At 44.0% G+C, this 25025-nt stretch overlaps 1 protein-coding gene across 2 annotated transcripts in view; it reads left to right on the top strand.

Moving 5' to 3' along the window:
* LOC136611338 (lactosylceramide 4-alpha-galactosyltransferase-like) overlaps window positions 1–25025 on the top strand; it is a 56092-nt gene that overhangs the window by 27685 nt on the left and 3382 nt on the right. Inside the window, exon 2 of one of the 2 annotated variants that reach the window (XR_010790252.1) lies at window positions 7017–9946. Coding sequence is in view for 1 of the 2 variants with exons in the window: in XM_066590862.1 (XP_066446959.1) it covers window positions 7049–8101 (1053 nt within the window). In the remaining variant the exon portion in view is untranslated. Of the gene's footprint in view, window positions 1–7016; window positions 11992–25025 lie in introns of those variants that run through there. The other variant, XM_066590862.1, reaches the window with a different exon arrangement.

Here is a 25025-nt window from a genome sequence, read left to right as displayed (position 1 = left end):
AACTAAAACCAACAGAAGAAGAGAGAGAAAAAGAAAAAAAGAGAAAGAGAGAAAAAAAAGAAAAAAAAAGAGAGGGGGGGAGAACGGGGAACAGGGGCATAAGGGATAAGGAAAAGTCTGTTCAGCTAGATCATGGATTTAGTTTAGGCACAAAGCAGCATCTTGGTTCAGATAATACGGGACTGATCATGCCACCTCAAGGTAAAAGAGCCCCGTTAACTAACCAGGTGTTCAGCTCCGGGGAAGAGCGAAACTGTAACCCCACCGCCCATATTGCGTGAAATTTGGTGGATCTCATGTCGTCCCTGGCACACAGCTCCTCCATATATCTAAGGCTGCAATCCCACGAACGTATATCGGCTCGGTTTTCTCGCCGAGCCGATATATGTCGTCCTCATCTGCAGGGGGAAGAGGATGGAAGAGCCAGCAGCAGGAACTGAGCTCCTGCTCCCTCTTTGCCTCCTCTCCGCCCCTCTGCAGTATTTGCAGTGAAAGGAGATGGGGCGGGGCTAAGTTCTCAGAATTAGCACCGCCCCCATTCCGCCTCTCCCCATTGCAAATAGTGCAGAGGGGCGGAGAGGAGGCAGAGGGGGGCGGGAGCTCAGTTCCTGCTCCTGGCTCTTCCATCCTCCCCCCCTCCTGCTGATGAGGACGACGAATATTGGCTCGGCGTGAAAACCGAGCCGATATACGTTCGTGGGAATGCACCCTTAGGTTGTCTAGAGCCTCCAGCCACATCAGTCTCGACGGAGGTGCCGTAGACTTCCATTTTCTAGGGACGATTTGCCTCATGGCTAGTAAAAAGAATCGTAACAAGGAGCCTTTTATGCGAGACAATTAGCCTGGGACTATGGACAACAGAGCAATTTCAGGAGTGACGTTGATCGTATTTTTACTGACCGCCATATACAGCGTTCCCACCTCCTGCCAGAGTGGCTTAATTAGTGTTTTTGAGTGATTTACAACCTTAAATTAAAAAAAAAATTTTTGTCATTATCCTAATAAATTAAATTATCGAATAGCAAAAAAAAACTAGTGTCTGTATAATAAATCAGACCTATGGTTGAAACAACCTGGAAATTTGGTGTCTAAAGTCATAATCCAGAAAGCCTCTCTTTTATATAAGGCTTCCTGGCTGACCCTAAATTTCCTTTTACAATGTACTTGTTCTATGCCATAGAACAATAGATTATCAAATTTTCCTTCATGGCAATCAACAAAGTGTTTGGCCACTCCTGATTTTTCAGACTCCTTATATTTAATGTAATAGATATGTTTCGTTATTCTACCCTTTAATTTTCTGCTGGTACAACCAATATATTTTCTATTACAACTGGTGCATTCTATATCATATACCACACCAGTACTCTCACAGTTGATATAACTCTTAATGGAAAAATACCTTGTTTTATTATAATTACAATAACTCAGTCGAGTTAGTTCCATGACAAACATTACATCTATTCTTGCCACGTTTAAATGAACCCTTATGCTCTAACCATGTCCTGGAGCTTGTTGGTGGTAATTTAAATAAACTTGGGGACAATATACTATGTAAACTTTAGATTTTTTTTAGAGACGTAGCAAATACCTCTTTTTAATATTTCATCAATATCATTATCCTGTTGCAGGATAGGCAAGTGTAGCATAAATGATTTTTTTTTCAAATCATTAAAATTCTTACTATACAGGTTAGAGAAAACCACTCCCTTAAGGCTGGTTTACACAGGCCAATGATTGCTAAAAGATCGCTCAAAGGACAGTAACAGCTTTGAGCGATCATTTTGCATAAAAATGAATTGTATTTAAGTAGCTACTTAAATACCAATTAGGTATGCAAATGAAGCCCTCACTGAAGGCAACTAATAGCCATAGGCTATTACATGCGCTCAGATCCTTTGTTCTCCAAGGGGTAACAATGCTATCAGCATTCCCCATGGAGAACTACTGATAAAAGTGAGGGACGATTTTTAAATTGGCCTGATTTTAACTATCAGCCAGCAGTGCCCGAAAAGCAGACAATGGGCGAACATTTACACGCACTGATTATCGCTAAAACGATCGCCGATTAGCGTTTTTTTTTAGTGATCATCGGCTAGTGTAAATGGGCCATTACAATATCTAGGCACCAGATTTCCAGGTGGTTTCAATCATAGGTCTGATTTATTATACATACACTAGTTTTGGGTTTTTTTTGCTATTCGAAAACTTAATTTATTAGTAGGATAATGACAATTTTTTTATTTAAGATCTCTAAATCATTCAAAAATACTAGTTTATGAATAATATCAATGATTCCCATCCCTACAGATTTGAGGAAGATGTATATTGGCTTTTTTGTAACATTTACAGGTATTTCACCTTGGTATTTTTTTGTATTTTATGCAATTGTGTATTTGAATACAAACGATAATGTTTATATTTCTTATCATGTTTACATAACTGCTTTCATTGTCTAGATGCAGATCCATATGTTTTTCAAGAAATAGTGCATAACATATGGGGTTTTCCGCAGCTATCGTGCATATAATTATGGTATGTTAATTCAGGAGGAAGAGTACTGAGCTTGTCTCATATGTTATTAATGTTTTCTTAATTACATGGGTGTTCTAAGTAGACTCAGTCTTCAATGTGATCAAGGTCGGACGCCGACCAAAACGCGTCCCTGGTTTTTATCAATAATGCTGTGACACGATGAATAAAGGCAAAGGTTTTTCATACCTCCGAAGGTGAATTATTTTTCTTGGACTGCTTCAAATGAATGTCGTGAGGGACTACACGACTCATCACGGAGGTCTGATATACAGCCGAATTACCAAGATCGAGTGTTTAAGAAGCAGGTGGTGAGGATACATATTTTTTTGTCTTCAGGGTTTGAAATATAAGCCCTTCTCTGAAAATCAGCCCAAGCTGTAAAAAAAAAAAAATATATATATACTCACCTACAAGTGCCTTGCAGCGTTTTCTCTGTGCTGCAAGGCACTCTATCTCGCATCGCTAGAAAAAATAGCCTAATGGTACAGATTTTGACTATTTTTTGGATGTGGAAATGCAGAACCTGCTCCTTGTATCTTTTTTTAAACAACCCCGTACTTCTTATAATGACGGAGGTAAATTCATACGTTGTGATAAGCCCTGCCCCCTGACCACACGCCTTTTTGGATGCAGAAATGCTACGAAATTTGCAGCAGAAATTTCCGCTGCGGGAAGCAGGCCACAACAACTGCCAAATGTACCACTGTGTGCGGTGCACCGCACCGCACCAGATCACGGATCGCCACACATTTTAGGGGAACAGCTGATCCACTGTGACTACATCTTATTCCCAACTGCTTTTCCCCCCTATTGTATGTCTGCACTCAGCCGTGCCCTAGCCTTCTCCTCCCTTTTCCTTTCATCTGCGTAATTAAGTAGGAGAGGTCAGGGAATGAGGAACCTAGGTGCACACACTGACGTCAGCGTGGTGCCGTCAGCGAGCAATTACCAGCCGGGGAGCTGAGGCATGGAGGCTATAGTATCCTGTTGTACCACCTCTAGCTTGGACACAAGATGTGATATGGGGGCATGGATGCTCTATTACCCTGTTGTACTGCCTCTAGCTTGGATACAAGATGTGATGCGGGCAGGCATGGAAGCTCTAGTAAGCCAAAAAAGAGAGATGTGGGCTCACCTCACCAGCAGTAACTTTCAATGTTGCAGGAAGATCTGGGAGAGCTGTTGACAAAGGCTTTTGCCGAAACGCGTTCAGCGTGCACTTGTGAGCTGTATGCTTTATTTTATTCAATAAAGAAGGACATTTTTAACGGTAGCAGCTCCCCTCCATCTCTATTTTCTGCTCATATGGAAGCTCTAGTACCCTGTTGTACTGCCTCTAACTTGGATACAAGATGTGATACGGGGGGGGGGGGGGGGGAAGAGAGGCTCTAGTATCCTGTTGTACCACCTCTAGCTTGGATACAGGATATGATACAGGCGGGCACGGAGGCATACAGGTTCTGTATGGTATCCTACTGCATACCACTCCATATTTGCTGTAACTGAGCCTCTAGATCATGCAAACCCATTGGCTATGGAACTTGGCATCCCACACGGTTCCATACATGTTCTACTGGTGATAAATCTGGCAACTAGGCAGCCACAGAAGTGTGACAATGTTGTGGGGGAGGAACACTTGTGGCTGCAGGATGTCCTGAACATATCGCTGAGCTGTCATTGCCCCTCGTACCACTACTAGGGACTGACTGTCATATGCGTTGCCCCCTAAGACCATCACCCCAGTGGGGGGGCAGTCTGCCGCTCTACAGCAAAGGCAGGAATGAGGTGCTCCCCCGAACACAGCCGTCGTCAGCGCCCAAACTACACCTGGATTCATCGCTGAAGACAACCCGGTTCCCCTCTGCAGTGTCCAGTTTCATCGTTCACAACATCACTGCAAACAGAGGCAACGGTGGTGGTCAAAGGCCATGCATGTAATGGGGGCCGCGAGACCAAATGTCCTTCAGCCAAGCACCTGCAAATGGTTCAGACAGACACAGGAGCCTGTAATGATGGCACCCCCTGTCTCTGGATGGCGGACAAAGGAACAGTTGGAGCTGCTGGTGCTTGTCCGACAATCAGACGCTCCTCTCTACTGGTGGTCTGTAGGAGGCGTCCTGAGCCTGGTCACCTTGTGCGCCCTCACACTTCCACTGGTCCCAACACCCCCTAACAGTTTGTTCAGACGCTCCTCTTTACTGGTGGTCTGCAGGGGGCGTCCTGAGCCAGGTCACCTTGTGTGCCCCCATCCACTGGTCCCAACACCCCCTAACATTCTGGTCAGATTCTCCTCTCTACTAGTGGTCTGTAGGGGGCGTCCTGAGCCCGGTCACCTTGTGTGCCCTCACACATCCACTGGTCCCAACACCCCCTAACAGTCTGGACAGAACCGCCCGGTGGAGGACAATTCATCGATATGATCATCCAGCTTCTCACACCCCAATAATGCGCCCCTCTCAGACTCTGGTAACGGTGTCTCTTCTCTGCGTCGTAGAGGCGTCTAGTGGTCAACAAGCTCTATACAAGCGGAAGAAGAGGTCACTACACACAAGAAGACTCCAAGAGCGTTTTATAGGACAACCGGGGAACCACTTTTAGGGTCTCAGGTGACAAGACCGTTCATCTAATCAGCTCAACTCTCATCATTTACATATCTGTCTGAGATGGAACCGCATGCCGGGTTTTACACCAAAATGACAACTTCTTTTAGGTGCTTGATTTTTTTTTAGAAAGAGTGTATTTTGGGGTACATGTGACTTTTTGATTGCTTATTATTGAATTTTTTGGAAGGTTGGCGAATGACCATGACAATTCTGGCTTTTTTCTTTTCTTTTTTTTCTATGCTGTTAACAATTTGGAATAATGGATGTAATATTTTTAATAATGTGTTTATTTTTTTCCATAATAAATGCAGTTTTGTACAGAAAAATGTGTTTTTGTTTTCTACATGCTTTTTAAAACTAAACTTTAACTTTTTTCACATTTTTGTTGGTTCCTCAGGAGGACTTGAATATGTAATCGTTCGATCACTAGTATACGACACTGCACAACTTATACTTTAAACAATCATTTTAGGGACCTTTCACATAGGACAGAATATGCCCTTCGGAGGAATATTCAGCACCAAAATTCTTAACTGCTGACATGCAGATTTTGATGCAGAACTGAAAATAGCAAAATCTTAAAATCTCTAAAATGGATAACATATAGTTTAGAGTCAACCAGTTTTGGTGAGGAAATGGGGACAAAATGGAAAAATGTAAAAGAAAATTCCACCTAAAACCATCTCCTAACATGTCATTGCGACTGGCGGAGATCATTGAGATCATCTAATTCTGTAGATAACGTCTTCTTGCTGTGATATCTGTTCCTTCCACAATTCTAGAATGGGATTTATTGTGTTTCCTGCTGCTCTTGAAATTTGTTACTTGTCTCCAGTTCAAAATGCTTCAGCAAAGCGAAAGATTTATACTGTACACCTGGTTATTACTTTATAACCAAAAGCTAGAGATTTAGATCTTTATCTGGAAGATAGATGTATTTATTAACAGCATATGGAGTGAACTCTGGAATCCACACGATCCTCAGAATACGGTCACTCTCACACATGCGCTTTTTACCGCGATTACTGCAGCATAAAATGGGGACTCGCAGACATGTGCCCGAACGATTTTCAAGGGCTGTCTGCTCTTTTTTTGCCATGTTTTTCCGCTTTTTAACGCACCTCATCACCTATCATAATGGTGGAGTGCATTAAAAACCACAGCAAAATTATGGTAAAAATAGCAGTAAAATCGCGGCAAAACGCCATAATCAAATCTTGTTGTTTTGCCGACGCTGTGTGTGAGAGTAGCCTTAAGGTGCTACAGTGCTGGTTTAGCACTACTTCCTATTTTAATCCTTTCCTGTACAGGGGCGTCCTTCCCACGCGCTGTGCAGCCGGCCATGGTCGCTTGGATATGGCTATTTTGCAGTTCCTTGCTTAGCAGGTAAAAGGGGTGCCACAGCATCTTTATTCTCAGGTCCCAGAAGTCAGCCCCCTACGAATTTCCCATTCATATAGTCACTTTATAAGATAGGAATACTCTTTTACCTTATAAACTATAGGAGAGCGTGCAAAGCTCAGGTCATACCAATGTCCAGTTGGGGCACATTTTTCTTAGCTGCTCCCTACGCTGGTTAATAAGGGAAGATCCTCAGTGAGAGTTACCTCTCTCCAAGACATCCATTTACTGTAAAAAGACATATCTACAGGTTTGACTTAGTGAGACAACTTCTTTAAGGACCCCTAAGTATTCATAACGATCAACAATCTGTGAAGTTTTTGAAAAATGAATTCCGAATGACCATAAATGAAAGTTGTGGTAGTGGAGGGTAATTTGTTCCCATTAATTTACTGTTGTCTCTTGTACAAAATTGATCCGACTTATCATCTGGGGTAAAGTGACCAAAGTTTACCAAAGTTTTTGTTTCTCTTGCAGATACTAGAAAGTTTTACGATCTGACCAAAAACATGAAGCTATCCAACTATCTGTTTTCGGGGGTGATGAGGTCATGGTCGACATCGCTGGCTTCATTCTGTACACTTTCATTTGGTTTTCTCTTTGTGTATTTAAAGTTCACTTCTGTCAAAGAAGAAGCCCACTTACACCACTTACCTAAGGAGATCGCCTGTCCAGGGTCCATCCTGAATGAATCCAACAACTCTCAAACCTATGTCACTGGTGATGGTCGTGTTGGTGGCATCTTCTTCATGGAGACCTCAGACAAGACTAGCCCAACTCTCCAAATGATGTGCGCAGTAGAGTCAGCAGCTCGAGCCAACCCGCACACAAAAATAACTATAATGATGAATGGGTTAATGGGCAGCAATCAATCGCTACCCCAAAATTTGGGGCTTTCTCTTCTCAGTTGTTTCTCAAACGTAGAGTTTGTTTCTCTGGACTTCAAGAAACTGTTTTCAGATACACCTCTGGGCACATGGTACTCCAAAGTAGAAAGACACTGGGAATTAGTGGACTACACGACTCTCTCAGACGCCACTCGCTTGGCTGCCCTTTGGAAATGGGGTGGGATTTACCTGGATACAGATTTCATTATCCTCAAAAATTTAGGAAATTTCACCAATGCAATGGGGGTACAATCCCTGTATATTATCAATGGAGCCTTCCTCACTTTTCAACCTCAACACAAGTTTATTGAGCTCTGCATGAATGACTTTGTAGACGCTTACAACTACTGGTTGTATGGGCATCAAGGACCTCAGCTTTTGACCCGAGTCTATAAGAGGTGGTGTGGGATCCATAGACTGAGGGACAAGAAGAGCTGTAGAGGGGTGAACATTCTTCCCAAGGAATCGTTCTATCCAGTTGACTGGCATGACTGGAAAAAATTCTTTGAGTTGATTGAACCGAAAGAGATAAAAATGTTGCTGAGGAACAGCTATGGGGTGCATCTCTGGAACAAGAAAAGTCAAGGAAAACATATGGAGCCAGGATCATTATTGGAACATTTGCAGTTGGAGTATTGTCCTGCAACCAATAATTTAAGGAAGATGTATTTTTAAGATGTATCTTAACATGCTGATGAGCCATATAATTTATGCTAGGGTGGTCTGTGTGGATACCTAGTTACCAGGATGTCACAGGAACACCCCCACAAAAATGTCACAATTTTGTGGCCTGCCCAGTCGCCAGATTTATCATCAATAAAACATGTATGGGACCATCCCAGATATCAACTTCTACAGCCTACAATTTTGCATGATCTACACCAGTGACAGCGAACCTTTGAGAGACCGAGTGCCCAAACTGCAAGCAAAAACTCACTGAATTATCGCAAAGTGCCAAAACATCAGTGAGCGGGGCTTATCAAAACGTATGATTTTACCTCCGTCGTTATAAAAAGGACAGGGCCGTTTCAAAATAGACAGGGAGGAACACCCTGTATTTCTTTACTAGCTGAAGCCCTGGGGTACCATTGGCACGGATTTTGATTGGAAATCAGTCGCGTACCTGCAGCTGGCTTCATACTATGCGGCACTCCTCCTCCGAAGGTTTCCCACAGTCAGCACACCCCAGCTACTGGTTTCCAGTGTCCTGTTGGGGTCTCACTTCACCAGCGGTGCCTCACCTGACCAGTCTGCTGGGAACCGGATGCCGGGAAGCACTAACAGTGGAAACCTTACAGAGGAGGTGAGGGGGAGCGCTGTGTAGTATGAAATCAGCTGCGGATAGAAGGCTGATTTACAGTCAAAATCCACAACAATGGTGTGGATTCTGACTGTTTTTTGGATGCAGAAATGCTGCAGAATTTGCCTTGGAAATTTCTGCCACATGTAAACATCTCGTAAGTCAGCTTGAGGTACTCTGCCATGTGCAGAGTGGCCCCAGTAGTAATAGTATCCCCTATACTGGCCTCAGTAGTAATAGTGTCCCCTATGTTCGCCTCAGTAGTAATAGTGACCCCCACATTGGCACCAGTAGTAATAGGGACCCCCACAGTGGCCTTCGCAGTAATAGTGTCCCCTATATTGGCTGCAGTAATAATATTAACCCCACAGTGGCCTCAGTAGTAATAGTTTCTCTTATATTGGCCTCAGTAGTAATAGTGACCCCCACAGTTGCCCCAGTAGTAATATTAACCCCACAGTGGCCTCATTAGTAATAGTGACCCATACAGGGGCATCAGTAGTAATAGTGTCCCCCACAGTGCCCTCAGAAGTAATTGTTTTCCCTATATTAGCCCCAGTAGTAATAATGCCCTCTATAGTGATCTCAGTAGTAACAGTAACCCCCACAGTAGCTTTAGTAGTAATAGTGAGCCCTATATTGACCCTAGTAATAATAGTGATCCCACAGTGGCCTAAGTAGTAATAGTGTCTCCTATATTAGCCACAGTAGTAATAGTGTTCCCACAGTGGCATCATAGGCAATTGTGTCTCCTATATTAGCCACAGAAGTAATAGTGTCCTCTTCAGTGACCTAAATAGTAATAGTAACCCTCACAGTAGCCTCAGTAGTAATATTAACCCTCACAGTGGTCTCAGTAGTAATTGTAATCCCCACAATGGCCCCAGTAGTAATACTGACCCCACAGTAGCCTCATAGGTAATAGTATCTCCCATATCAGCCACAGTAGTAATAGTGTCCTCTTCAATGACCTAAATAGTAATAGTAACCCTCACAGTAGCCTCAGTAGTAATAGTGACCCCCCCCCCCCAGTGGCCTCAGTAGTAATTGTAACCCCTACAGTGGCCTCAGTAGTAGTTGTAATCCCCACAGTGGCCCAGTAATAATAGTGACCTACAGTGGCCTCATAGGTAATAGTGTCTCCAATATTAGCCACAGTAGTAATAGTGTCCTCTACAGTGATCTAAATAGTAATAGTAACCCTCACAGTAGCCTCATTAGTAATAGTGACCCCACAGTAGCCCCAGTAGTAATAGTGAGAGAGAGCATCCATGCCCACCTGTATCACATCTTGTATCCAAGCTAGAGGTGGTACAACAGGGTACTAGAGCCTCCATGCCTACCTGTATCAAATCTTGTATGCACGCTAGAGGTGGAACAACAAGGTACTAGAGCCTCCATGCCTGCCGTATCACATCTTGTATCCAAGCTAGAGGCAGTACAACGGGGTACTAGAGCATCCATGCCCTCCTGTATGACATTTTATATCCAAGCTAGAGGCAGTACAACAGGATACTAGAGCCTCAATCCCCACCCGTATCACATCTTGTATCCAAGCTAGAGGTAGTACAACAGGATACTAGAGCCTCCATGCCCGCCCATATCACATCTTGTATCCAAGCTAGAGGTGCTACAACAGGGTACTAGAGCCTCCATGTCCACCTGTATTACATCTTGTATCCAAGCTAGAGGCGGTACAACAGGCTACTAGAGCCTCCATGCTGCCTGTATTACATCTTGTATCCAAGCTAAAAGTGGTACAACAGGGTACTAGTGCCTCCTTTCATTCTTTTGCTATGATATTGTAATCACTTTCTTATATCAATGTTACAATCACACATAAAGTTTCATCTGATTCCGAGAACATCTATGGGAGGGATTGGTTTCGACAAAGAGTGCATTATAAGAAATACGTCTCTCTCTATCCTTTTGAATATCACGTTTTGATTTATTGCAGGTGGTCTCGGGGCTTTTGGTGGCAGCTCTCTGTCCACAAAATGCTCTGATGGGCCCAGTATGGATTACTTTTCTATATTTTGCCACGGGAGAACCCTCTAGGTCTGTTCAGTATTAAATTATTTTTCCCTTTGAAGTTAATGGATAATAGATCTTGTCTATGTACCTGCAGTATTGGCTGTATATATTTAAATAGCATTGGTCTGTCTATGATATAAACGTATTCATGCCTATGGACATTGATCAAGAGCAAAAGATTTTTTATAGGCCAAAGTGCAAACAATTAACTACATAATGCTCTACATCTATTTCAATTATTAATTGCAAATCATTCATCCCTTCAAGTCAAAGGTGTAAGGTTTACCTTTAGTAGCAATGACAGCCGTGAACCTGTGTGGATAGTTTTCTATCCACTTTACATATGTGGATGCTTTTACTTTTCTCCTATGCTATTTAAAAAAATTGTCATACCTGGTTAAGTTGTATGTGGACTGTGAATTGTCCAGTTCACGAATATTACTGTTTTAACCCCTAAGGCCTTAGTCAGACGGGCGTTGTTAGCCGCGATTTGCGCATGCGCATGCGTCCGGCGATTTTATAAAACCATTGCTTTGCAATGGCATCGGACACATGAGCGCTTTTTTTGCGCTCGTCCGATAAATTATAGAACAAAAAATCGCAGATCGCACCTGTCTGCGATCTGCGATTCCTGTTCTCTTCTCTATATGCGCTCAATGGGGTCGGCGGTAGCAGCGCCGACCCCATTGAGAACATATAGAAGACAAATCATTCTTCTCTGCCACAGCTGTAACAGCTGTGACAGAGAAGAACGATGTTTGCCCATTGAATTCAATGGAGCCGGCAATACAGCCGCTCCATTGAAAGCAATGGGCTGCCGGCGTGCGCGGGGTGAATTGTCGGGAAGGGCTTAAATATATAAGCCCTTCCCTGCAATTTATTCTAAAATGTGTTAAAATAAAAAAAAATTGTATACTCTCCGCTGCAGCCGGAGTCCAGCCGCGGCCGCTGTCAGTTCTCCTGAACTGCTTCTCGGCACTATTCAGCCGGCGGGGCTTTAAAATCCCCGCCTGCTGAATGATCTGCCTCTGATTGGTCACAGCCCTGACCAATCAGAGGCAGGTTTCACTCACACACCCATTCATGAATTCATGAATGGGTGAGTGACTGCTGCCTCTCAGCGCTGAGCCAATCAGGGGGCAGGTCTGACTCACACCCCCTTCACACCCACTGCAGGACGGCCGCGCGGAGCTCTGGCTGCCGGGAGAAGGTGAGTACATATATATTTTTTATTTTTACACATTTTAGGATGAATTGCAGGGAAGGGCTTATATATTTAAGCCCTTCCCGACAATTCATCCCGGGCTCGCCCGCAGCGCATTGCTTTAAATGGAGCCGGCTCTATTGCCGTCTCCATTGAATGCAATGCGCTGGACAGCTCCGGCCCGTTTCTAATGAAATGCGGCTAGGAGCAGATTTTCGGGCGATTTGCGGGCGACTTGCCCGCACCGGTCACGCGATTTGCGGATGCGCATCCGTCATGCGATCCGCAAATCGCGCGAAAAAACGCCCGTCTGACTAAGGCCTTAGAGACCAGCCTACTTGGTGCCTTAAGGACCAGGTGATTTTCATCATCGCATTACAAGAGACATAACTCGTTGACAGTTGTATGAGGGTTTGTTTTTAGTCGGATGAGTTGGTTTTTTTAATGGCACCTCTCTGGGGTTCATATATAATGTGTTGTACAACTTTTATTACTTTTGGGGGGAATACATGGAAAAAACATGCAGAAATTCCACTATCATTTTTGGGTTTTGATTTTATAGCGTTAACCGTTCGGTAAAAATAACACAATAATTATTGTATCGGCACAATTTTGACTACTGTTGCGCAATAAAAACACATTTTCAAAGAAAAACAATTGAATCTGCATTGTCACATTCTAAAACCCAGAACATTTTAATTTTGCCGGCCACTGAGCTCTGTGAGGGCTTGTTTTTTGTGGGAAGAGATGTACTTAGCATCAGTTTGAGGTACATGTGACTTTTGGATTGCTTTTTATTGTATTTTTTTGTAAGCAAGCAAAAGAAAGATAGCAATTTCAACATTGCTTTTTGAAGCAATTTTTACGACATTTGCCATGCGGGATAAACAACAAAATATTTTCATTGTCTGTGATATTACGAACGTGGTAATACCTATTATGAGTCCAAATTTCCAGAATGGGACTCCCATGTCCCGTTCGACCTGTCACTGCGGCGACACTTCTGAGAGTAAGAGTTATTAAACCAAGGTGGTAAGGAATGTTGCTTCATTTTCTATATTAGGCTGCATTCAGATGAACGTATATCGGCTTGGTTTTCACGCCGAGCCGATATACGTCGTCCTGCTCTGCAGGGGGGGAGGATGGAAGAGCCAGGAGCAGGAACTGAGCTCCCGCCTCCTCTCCGCCCCTCTGCACTATTTGCAATGAAAGGAGGCTGGATGTGGGCGGGGCTAAGTTCCGCAACTTAGCCCCGCCCCCGGCCCACCTCTCCCCATTGCAAATAGTGCAGAGGGGCAGAGAGGAGGCAGAGAGGGGGCGGGAGCTCAGTTCCTGCTCCTGGCTCTTCCATCCTCCCCCCCCCCCTGCACACGAGGACAACGTATATCGGCTCGGCGTGAAAACCGAGCCGATATACGTTCGTCTGAATGCAGCCTTAGAGTCATAAAATAGAACTGGTTCCACAAGTCGAAGCCTTCATCCAAGGTAGTAATGAGATATTAATTCTCATATTATCCACGCAGGTGTGGGTGCAGTTAGTGTTTTATGGTATCGTAAATTCTGCTGCGGAATCAAGCAACCTGTGGCCAATAACTTTGTAGCCCTAGAAAGTCCAAAGACCACGGTAATAAAACATACAAAGGATGTACGGCAGCTAGAAGTTGCCAAGTTCTTCTAGAAAAGTAAATATACTCAGCGGAGCTCCTTTTACAGGAAGACTTGGGAAATCTTACCGGAAACTATTGATTATATCAGAGTATGGAGACTCCCTATGATCAGACTCTGAGAGGCCCACCATGTGAAAGTGGGGTGCAGTTGGTTTCTGGTTAAGCAGTATTATGGAAAATTAAGTCTGAAAAGCTTCATGAGTCTTAAATTCGGGACCCATGTATAAAATGAGTAGACAATGGCTGGGAGACCACCACCAGAATAAATTTCCCATTGATAAGAGAAGATATACAATGTCTTATCAAGGCTGAACAAGTGGGCATGATTGTATCAGGCAAATGTCCCCCTAAAACTCATAACAGAAGGTAGAAAAAAGCCCTGCCCCTACATATTCAGAATCAGGACACTTCCAGTCTTACTGGAGGCAGGACTTCGGGGAAAGGAGTCATATGACCAGCCTCAGCGCTGCTGATTGGTTGAGAAGGCTCATACCGAAGAGGGAGTTATGGAACAAGCTTTTTATTAGGTTTAATTGCGCCCCCTGGTTGACAGTTCCCTGCGCTGTTCAAATAACGTTGCTGCAGTCATCTTCTCAGGAGACTGAACGATTAAGAGTTGTTGTCTCTGTCGCCCTTGTTTTATTTATTTTTTTCAAACATGTATTTTGAGCTTTTGTAAATATTTTTCCATTACAATTCCAAAAAAATACAGAAATAAAGTACATCTTGAAACAATACAATGATATTTTTCAAAAACCTTGCAATTACAGATATGACTTACATTGGGAAATAAAATATTAAATATATTGATCTCTTGTGCTATTTCCTTATTTTGGTTTACTTGTCAATTTCAATCCTTCCATTATCTTCATATAAATCTATTTATTTCAAATTAGGCAAGAAGAAGCAAAGCATAAACATAAAAAAATGCAAAAAGAGAAAAAAACATATTTTTAATGTTTCCCTCTTCCTCTTCTCTCCCCCTCCCTTTCCCGTCCAGACCCTATCCTATGTCTCATATTCCATTCTGGTCTGTCCCGTTATCCTGCCCTCTGTTGATTTTTAGTCTTCCCAGAGAGTCTCTAGCCTCCTCTATTACATACCAGGTTTTATATCAAAGGTCAATGACTATCTTTCTGATTTCTCGGTCGGTGTAGTGTGACTGGAGAAAAATCTGCCATTTTTTGAAAAATGTTTTTGCTGGTTTTTCTTTGTGCCTCTCTGTCTCTACTCGTTCCATGATTAATATGTGTTTAAATTGGGCTTCCAGCTGTGTGATTCCTGGTCTTTTTGCTGGTAGGAGAACTACGTGGATGAATTTTGGGAATTTTAGAGTAGATCCATCTAGTCCTGCTATTTCATCATTGTGGAAGATCATAGTTTGTATCTCCCTCGGTATTACTATTTTCCATTGATCCTGTATATACTTTATGAGTTTCTTCTAGAAATCCTGCACCTGAGCGCAACTCCATATGCAATGAACTAAATCTGTGGCTGGTGTGCCACATTTTGGGCACTGTGTGATGCGCTCTGGGAATGAAGGAGATGCTGGTGTATCAAAGCCATATATGGCATGATGCATAATTTTGAAGAAGGCTTCCCTCCAGGTCTCACTGATCAAGCAGGCTTTGATTTTTGACCAACCCTTCACGATCTTTTTTCACATATCTGTGTCTTGTGTTATTTTTTCCCATCTGGAAAATATTTTTTGCTTTTCGATTTTTAGGATTTTTTTTTATTGCCCTTTGTAGCGTAGATAATGAGAATGTTCCTATTGGTTGTGCGATTGCAGCATCCTGTAGGGTGACTCAGGACACGGGGCATACGCTGAGGAGCTGGGAGGGTAAAGCTGTCACTTGTCATGGTGGCACATACCAGACTCCTTCCCAGAGGGACACACATAGCCTCGGCCAGAGCAGCACTAGGCCTCTTCCGGACACCCCTAGAAGAGGGATGGCCAATATACATATAACAGGAATACATGTTGTCACGTGACGCCACCATTCCTTTACTCACCGGAATGACCCTCGGCGATGATAAAAGAGAATTCACACATGGTTTTGTGCTTAACTATCTTAGTCCCTGGGAACAGTCAGGGCCTGGCAAAACTTTACTTGAAAACTTTAACACTTTACAATTCAAGAACACACTGGTGCAGGTAAGACAGAAAAAAGGAGGTCAGGGACGTAACTCAGGATGATGCCAGCCCTACAGTCCTTGTTAACTGTATGATATCGCTACTGGAAGGGTAAGGGGCAAATTCTGCACAGACACTCTTTTAGCACAGTGCCTCTGCACGGTGGTCTTGGCCTTCTTTACTCCTCTCGCTCACTCTCACTCTCTCTCTCTCTCTCTCTCTTTCTCCTTACTCTCTATTAGCTCCTGGCATTGGGGTCCTCAGGAAACCTTTCTGCCTCTTCCATTCTTCACCACATGAGGGTTGAAGGTAGCCCCATGTGGCTGGCGCTCACTCACTGGAACCCAGAAGAGAATGGAACTCCGACCACACCTTGCTCTCAAACACTCATATTTATAAGGTCTTTCATACCACATGACAGGACAGAGATCGATACATTTGCAGACATCTCCCAGTCTCGTGCAAACATTAACCTCTCAGTTGCTGCAGCTGTGCAATATACATAACAGAAGACTAGACAATTTGCACAGTGCATCCACATTGAAGACATGACATGTATGACATTTATAGAGGGGCCAGAAACATAGACTTCGTGCAACTACACGATTATGGAATCAAAGTCTGTTTTGCCTGCCTCTCTACTGAGATCTCTAAGCCTAGTCTTGCAAAACTGAAGTGCTGCGCAATCTGTAGGAATTGTGTCTCTGGCATGTTATACTTAGTCTTGAGCTCAGATGGATTAAGCCATCTGCTTTCTCTCTCGCACATGAAGTGCTGGGCTACCACTAGGCCTCTTTCTTGCCACTCTTTAAAGACTCTATCATCATGACCTCTGGGGAATTCTGGGTGGTCTTTCAACAGCACAGACGTGGACAACAAGTAAGGAAGTCCAAAGAGTTTCCTTGTTTCCTTTAATGTCACTATCATGTCTCTTAGTACTATGGATCGCTTAATTGCTGGTGGAAGGTCAGAGAAACATGTATGCACACTGACGTCAGTGTGTGCACCTAGGTTCCTCCTTCCCTGACCTCTCCTACTTAATTACGCAGATGAAAGGAGAAGGGAGGAGGAGGCCATGTACACATGCAGTGGGCACGGCCAAGTGCAGACCTACAATAGGGGGGAAAAGCAGTTGGGAATAAGATGGTAGTCACAGTGGCTCTGCTGTTCTCCTAAAATGTGTGGAAAGTCATGATCTGGTGTGGTGCGCCGCACATAGTAATAAATTTGGCAGTTGTTGTGGCCTGCTGCCCGCAGCGGAAATTTCTGCTGCAAATTCCAGAGCATTTCCTCATCCAAAAAGGGGTGTGGTCAGGGGGCAGGGCTTATCACAACGTATGAATTTACCTTCGTCATTATAAGAAGTACGGGGCTGTTCAAAAAAATACAAGGAACAAGTTCCGCATTTCCACATCCAAAAAATAGTCAAAATCTGTAGGAGAGGTCAGGGAAGGAGGAACCTATGTGCACACACTGATATCAGTGTGGTGCTGTCAGTGAGCAATTACCAGCTGGGGAGCCATGGCATGGCTCTAGTACCCTGTTGTACCGCCTCTAGATTGGATACAAGATGTGATATGGGGGGCAGGAATGCTCTAGTACCCTGTTGTACTGCCTCTAGCTTGGATACAAGATGTGATGCGGGCAGGCATGGAGGCTCTAGTACTCTGTTGTACCGCCTCTAGCTTGGATACAAGATGTGATACGAGCAGGCATGGAAGCTCTAGTACCCTGTTGTACTGCCTCTAGCTTGGATACAAGATGTAATCCGGGTGGGCAGAGAGACTCTTGTACCCTGTTGTACCACCTGTAGCTTGGATACAGGATGTGATACAGGCGGGCATGGAGGCATACAGGTTCTGTATGGTATCCTACTGCATATCACTCCATATTTGCTGTAACTGAGCCTCTAGATCATGCAAACCCGTTGGCTATGGAACTTGGCATCCCACATGGTCCCATCCATGTTCTATTGGTGATAAATTTGGTGACCGGGCAGCCACGGAAGTGTGACAATGTTGTGGGGGCTTCCTGCGACCGCCTTGTGTGTGCAGCCGAGCATTATCCTCCTGCTATGAGAGGAACACTTGTGGCTGCAGGATGTCCTGAACATATCGCTGAGCTGTCATTGTCCCTCGTACCACTGCTAGGGACCGACTGTCATATGCAATGGCCCCCGAAGACCATCACACCAGCGGGGGACAGTCTGCCGCTCCACAGCAAAGGCAGGATGGAGGTGCTCCCCCCGAGGTCTCCAGACACGAACACGGCCGTCGTCAGCGCCCAAACTAAACCTGGATTTATCGATGAAGACAACTCAGTTCCCCTCTGCAGTGTCCAGTTTCATAGTTCACAACATCACTGCAAACAGAGGCAACAGTGGTGGTCAAGGGCCATACATGTAATGGGGGCAGCTAGACCAAATGTCCTTCAGCCAAGCACCTGGAAAGGGTTCAGAGAGACACAGGAGCCTGTAATGATGGCGCCCCCCTGTCTTTAGATGGTGGACAACGGAACAGTTGGAGCTGCTGGTGCTTGTTGGACAATCAGATGCTCCTCTCTACTGGTGGTCTGTAGGAGGCGTCCTGAGCCTGGTCACCTTGTGTGCCCTCACACATCCACTGGTCCCAACACCTCCTAACAGTCTGGTCAGACGCTTCTCTCTACTGGTGGTCTGTAGGAGGCATCCTGAGCCTGGTCACCTTGTGTGCCCTCACACATGCACTGGTCCCAACACCTCCTAACAGTCTGGTCAGACGCTCCTCTCTACTGGTGGTCTGTAGGGGGCGTCCTGAGCCCGGACACCTCCTAACAGTCTGGTCAGACGCTCCTCTCTACTGGTGGTCTGTAGGGGGCGTCCTGAGCCCGGTCACTTTATGTGCTCTGACACATCCACTGGTCCCAACACCCCCTAACAGTTTGGTCAGACGCTCCTCTCTACTGGTGGTCTGCAGGGGGCGTCCTGAGCCCGGTCACCTTGTGTGCCCCCATCCACCGCTCCCAACACCCCTCTAGCAGTCTGGTCAGACACTCCTCTCTACTGGTGGTCTGTAGGGGCATCCTGAGCCTGGTCACCTTGTGTTCCCTCACACATTCACTGGTCCCAACACCTCCTAACAGTCTGGACAGAACGGCCAGGTGGAGGAAAATGCATCAATATGATCATCCAGCTTCTCACACCCCAATAATGCGCCCCTCTCAGACTCTGGTAATGGTGTCTTTTCTACGTCGTAGAGGCGTCTAGTGGTCAACAAGCTCTATACAAGCGGAAGAAGAGGTCACTACACACAAGAAGACTCCAAGAGCCTTTTATAGGACAAGGGGGAACCACTTTTAGGGCCTCCGGTGACAAGACCGTTCATCTAATCAGCACAACTCTCATCATTTACAGATCTGCCTGAGATGGAACTGCAGGACGGGTTTTAGAGCAAAATGACAACTTCTTTTAGGTGCTTGATTTTTTTTTCTTATAAAGAGTGGGCGAATGACCATGACAATTCTGGCCTTTTTATTTTTATTTTCTATGCTGTTAACAATTGGGAATAAGGGATGTAATATTTTTAATAATGTGTTTATTTTTTCCATAATAAATGCAGTTTTGTAGGGAAAAATTTGTTTTTGTTTTTTTTACATGCTTTTTAAAACTAAACGTTAACTTTTTTCACATTTTTGTTGGTTCCTCAGGAGGACTTGAAGATGTAACCGTTCGATCACTAGTATACGACACTGCACAACTTATACTTTAAACAATCATTTTAGGGAGATTTCACATAGGACAGAATATGCCCTTCAGAGGAATATTCAGCACCAAATTCTTAACTGCTGACATACAAAATCTTAAAATCTCTAAAATGGATAACATATAGTTTAGCGCTATCAGACAGTTTGGGTGAGGAACTGGGGACAAAATGGAAAGATTTAAAAGAAAATTCCACCTAAAACGATCTCCTAACATGTCATTGCGACTGGCGGAGATCATTGAGATCATCTAATTCTGTAGATAACTTCTTCTTGCTGTGATATCTGTTCCTTCCACAATTGTAGAATGGAATTTATTGTGTTTCCTGCTGCTTTTGAAATTTGTTACTTGTCTCCAGTTCAAAATGCTTCAGCAAAGCGAAAGATTTATACTGTACACCTGGTTATTACTTTATAACCAAAAGCTGGAGATTTAGATCTTTATCTGGAAGATAGATGTATTTGTTAACAGCATAAGGAGTGAACTCTGGAATCCACACGATCCTCAGAATACGGTCACTCTCACACATGCGCTTTTTACCGCGATTACTGCGGCATAAAATGGGGCCTCGCAGACATGTGCCCAAACGATTTTCAAGGTCTGTCTGCTCTTTTTTTGCCATGTTTTTCCACTTTTTAAAGGCACCTCATCACCTATCATAATGATGGGGTGCATTAAAAACCACAGCAAAATTATGGTAAAAATAGCAGTAACATCGCGGCAAAACGCCATAATCAAATCTTGTTGTTTTGCCGACGCTGTGTGTGAGAGTGGCCTTAAGGTGCTACAGTGCTGGTTTAGCACTACTTCCTCTTTTAATCCTTTCCTGTACAGGGGCGTCCTTCCCATGCGCTGTGCAGCTGGCCATGGTCGCTTGGATATGGCCATTTTGCAGTTCCTTGCTTAGCAGGTAACTGGGGTGCCACCGTATCTTTATTCTCAGGTCCCAGAAGTCAGCCCCCTACGAATTTCATATTCATATAGTCACTTTATAAGATAGGAATACCCTTTTACCTTACAAACTATAGGAGAGCGTGCAAAGCTCAGGTCATACCAATGTCCAGTTGGGGCACATTTTTCTTAGCTGCTCCCTACGCTGGTTAATAAGGGAAGATCCTCAGTGAGAGTTACCTCTCTCCAAGACATCAGGATACATAAATATGTCAACAGCGGCATCCAGGGTTGTTTGAAAAGATGTATAAAGTTCCTTGAGTTTTAAAACTTCACCTTTAATCCATTTCGCATAAAAGTACAGGAACGTTTCGACTGTGTGGTATACAGTCTTTGTCAAGCCAATGCATAAAAACATGGCTGCACATGCAGCCCTTAAATATCCCATCACCACAATTATCACCCAATAAAAATTGTCAATAGTGTCTAGAGTTTTGTTACCTGTGACTCAATAGGAGCCCTCCCGGACCGTGCAGCTGTATCCAATACACATCCATCAATGCCTCATAATGCCGGTCACTTCGTCATCAGTAAGCGTGTTCGGCTTACTCCGCCCCATGGTTGTCTCTCCGTCACTCCAGGGGCGTTACACATTCGTCGGCATCACCGTGATGCCGTCTTAGTGGACGGGTCGATGAGTAGACGCCCCGAGCGTCGTTTGTGTGGCGTGCTGGCGTCACCGCTGAGGTCACGACGCACGTGTGCCCGCCCACCACGTCGCGTATGTGGCGTGCTGGCGTCACCACTAAGCTCCCGCTGTTCATTATCATACGTCTGCGTCAGCGTAATGACGTTAGATGTGTATGCTAATATGGTGCCGTCCTCTCCGTCCCCTTTGTGATGCATTTATATCCTATATTAATCGGCACGTTAACCTCAAGATCAACTCTATCAGTTGTATTTCAAGACACAGTAACTCAATGGGCAAACCTATAACTCTACTATTCATTTTATCATAACCACACGTTCAATTTCTCCTTATGTGACCAGTATATGCATATTTTTAATCCATAAAGCTATATGTGTCCAATTGTTAGAGTCAGTGGAGAATGTATGGTCTATATATTGTTGTTATTATTGCTATAATTCTTTACATAAACAATAATGTTGTTAACTCTAAAACAGCAGATGCATAATTAAAGGGGTTGTCCCGCGGCAGCAAGTGGGTCTATACACTTCTGTATGGCCATATTAATGCACTTTGTAATGTACATTGTGCATTAATTATGAGCCATACAGAAGTTATCAAAAGTTTTATACTTACCTGCTCCGTTGCTGGCGTCCTCGTCTCCATGGTGCCGACTAATTTTCGGCCTCCGATGGCCAAATTAGCCGCGCTTGCGCAGTCCGGGTCTTCTGCTGTCTTCAATGGGGCCGCTCGTGCAGAATGCCGGCTCCGTGTAGCTCCGCCCCGTCACGTGCCGATTCCAGCCAATCAAGAGGCTGGAATCGGCAATGGACCGCACAGAAGAGCTGCGGTCCACGGAGGGAGCAGACCCCGGCGGCCATCTTCAGCAGGTGAGTATGAAGACGCCGGACCGCCAGGATTCAGGTAAGCGCTGTGCGGTTTGTTTTTTTAACCCCTGCATCGGGGTTGTCTCGCGCCGAACGGGGGGAGGGTTAAAAAAAAACAAAACCCGTTTTGGCGCGGGACAACCCCTTTAATCTTTACACTGCTATTACCCCATCTCTTGCAATATTTACTCTATCTGTACTGCAGTATTTGTCAGAGGACGTAAGCCTCGATTAAATAATAATTATATAGAAAAACAAGGGAGGAGTAATTATTCATAATGCCATATTTATTTAACACTTGAGTTTATTCTTATTTATTAGTACATTGAGATCATTTTTAAACTTAACATAATTCAAAGAGCTTTAAAGGAAAAAATTTTTTAAGAGATAAAATTTTTTTTATATATAAAGTGAGCCCAATCTGCAGCTTTTAAAGATAGGGGTCTCCCTCTCAAGAGAAAATTTTTAACCGTATCCTAGATAGTAAAGATAAGGGGATATAGAAAATAGAGACATATCAAGGTTTATGGTAATAATGTTAAATTTGATGAAAAAAATTCTTGGGTTCCTATGCCCATTTGTTTGACACGGCATGTTTTTATGAGGTCTTGATTGGTCGATGCAGCTGCCCGGTCACTCTAGTCTTGATAACCTTAAAAGTACAAAAACATAAAATCAATAATCATGGCTAGTTAGGTATATTGTAAACGATGCTTTCCAACATATATACATTCATAATCGAAAACAGTGATACCTTTGGCTCATCTATATAATAAAGGGTTATATTCAATATTGAGACCTCTGGGGTATAACGTGCGCAATTCAAAGATCCACTTCGCCTCAAGGCCCTTAAGGCGTTTCTCACGGTCACCTCCTCTAAGGTTCGATTCAACCGAATCTATGATCCTGTAACGTAATTGGCTGGTAGTATGGCCAAACTCCAAAAAATGTTTTGGAACAGGCAAATCTTTTTTTGAGGTCCTAATGGTGCTTTTGTGGGCTGAGATCCGGTTTTTCACCTCATTGATCGTCTCACCCACATAGTATAAACTACATGGGCATTGGATAATATACACTACAAATGTAGACTGGCACGTGTAATGTCAATTTTGTATGTTTTACCTGTATGAGGATGTTGAAAACTCTGACCTCTGATTAAATTATTGCAACTTATACAGTTGTGACACGGGAAATTCCCCGCTCTCAATGGTGCCAGTCTATTCTGTGTATCCCCATGCGAGATAGTGCCACTCGTGTGTACAAGCCTGTCCTTCAAATTTTTTTCCCGGCGATACGACATCAAAGGCGGCTGTTGAAAATCCCTAATGTCGGGGTGGCTGTGTGTCAAAATGTGCCAATGTTTATTCAGTATACCTTTGACAGTACCACTATGGGGGCCAAATGTTGTCACGAACGGTATACGTGTGAGCGATGTCCTGGCTGTTTTATCTCTTAATGTCTCTTCCCTCGATGTCATAAGGGCCCTTTGTTTGGCCTGTAATACCAGTTCGTTGGGGTAACCCCGTTTGACGAATTTCTCGCACATAGTGGACAGTCATGCGTCCGCGTATTCCTCCTCAACAACTAGTCTCACCCTCAGACATTGACTCCAGGGAAGTGACTTAACCATCCCTGGAGGATGTTGGCTGTTATACAATAGCAAATTATTGCAAATTATTGCGATCAGTCTCCTTCAATAAGTCAGTCCTGAAGGTATGTCCAACTTTTTGGACCAATACGTCCAGGAACTGAACTTTTTCTGTTGAGTGCACTAGCGTAAATTTGAGTTTGGGAACCAAACTGTTGATTTCATCGTGGAAAGTTCTAAGCTCAGATTCTGTGCCCTTCCAAACGAAGAAAATGTCGTCAATGTACCTCCACCACACCTGGACCGAAGCCCAGGAGGGGGAGGCACAGAGACGACGCTCCTCCACATGTCTCATAAAAATGTTGGCATAAGTTGGGGCCACATTGGACCCCATTGCCGTTCCTTGTTTTTGCCTATAGAACTTTCCATCATAAACAAAAAAATTCCGATCTAACAGTAACGTCAACAGTTGAATTACAAATTCAATGGCTCTATTGGACAAGTCCGAGGCAACCAAATACTCTCGGACTGCCTGGAGGCCATAGCTATGTTCTATATTTGTATACAGGGAGCATACATCAAATGATCCAATTATTGTATGTACATCAGGTGATATTTGTCTTAATTTTGATAGTAAGTCAGACGTGTCACGAATATATGATGCTGCCCCCATAGCATATTTACGCAGAATCTTATCCAAAAAACGTGAGCTGTTGTTATAGAGGGATCCGCGTCCAGAAACTATCGGCCACCCTGGTGGTGTATTTAAATTCTTATGTATTTTTGGGACAGTATATAGTACTGGTACGATTGGATATTGGGGAAGTAGAAAATCATGTAATTTCCTATCTATAATGCCCAAGTCTAGTCCTTCACCCAAAAAGAGGCTCAATTCAGTCAGGTATTGTTTTGTAGGGTCTCCCCTGAGAGGTTCATAAACCGAGCTGTCTGCTAACTGTGACATAATTTCATCATGGTACTTGATGGAATCCATAACAACTACCGCGCCGCCTTTGTCAGCGGCGCGTATCGTTATTCTGGCGTCATCACCAAGTATTTTCATTGCCTTATACTCATGTATATTCATATTGTTTTTAAACTTAGTGCTATGACTCCTAGTTCTCAATTTATGTAGATCCCTCTGTACCAATGTGGCATATGTCATTATAGCGTGGTCCTGTTCTGGTGGCTGATATTTACTTACGGGGCGTAGACCCACTTCAGCCGCCGAAAAAGTGTCCAAGGAAACCGTGTCGTCTCTCCTGGCCATCGACCTTTCTGTGGCTGTTGCAAAATGTGTCTTCAACCTCAATCTCCTGATAAAGGCCCTGCAATCAATGTCAATATCAAACTAGTTAGTGTTCTGTGAGGGACAAAATGATAGACCTTTGGACAGTACCTTTACTTGAGTGTCAGACAGTGGGATCGAGGAAATATTGACCACTAGACTCTCCCCCTTTGCTT

This window comes from Eleutherodactylus coqui, chromosome 2, assembly GCF_035609145.1.
Source record: "Eleutherodactylus coqui strain aEleCoq1 chromosome 2, aEleCoq1.hap1, whole genome shotgun sequence".
Lineage (NCBI taxonomy): Eukaryota > Metazoa > Chordata > Amphibia > Anura > Eleutherodactylidae > Eleutherodactylus > Eleutherodactylus coqui.
The sequence above is the reverse complement of the archived record's forward strand: the minus strand, read 5'-3'. Positions and strand labels throughout refer to the sequence as shown.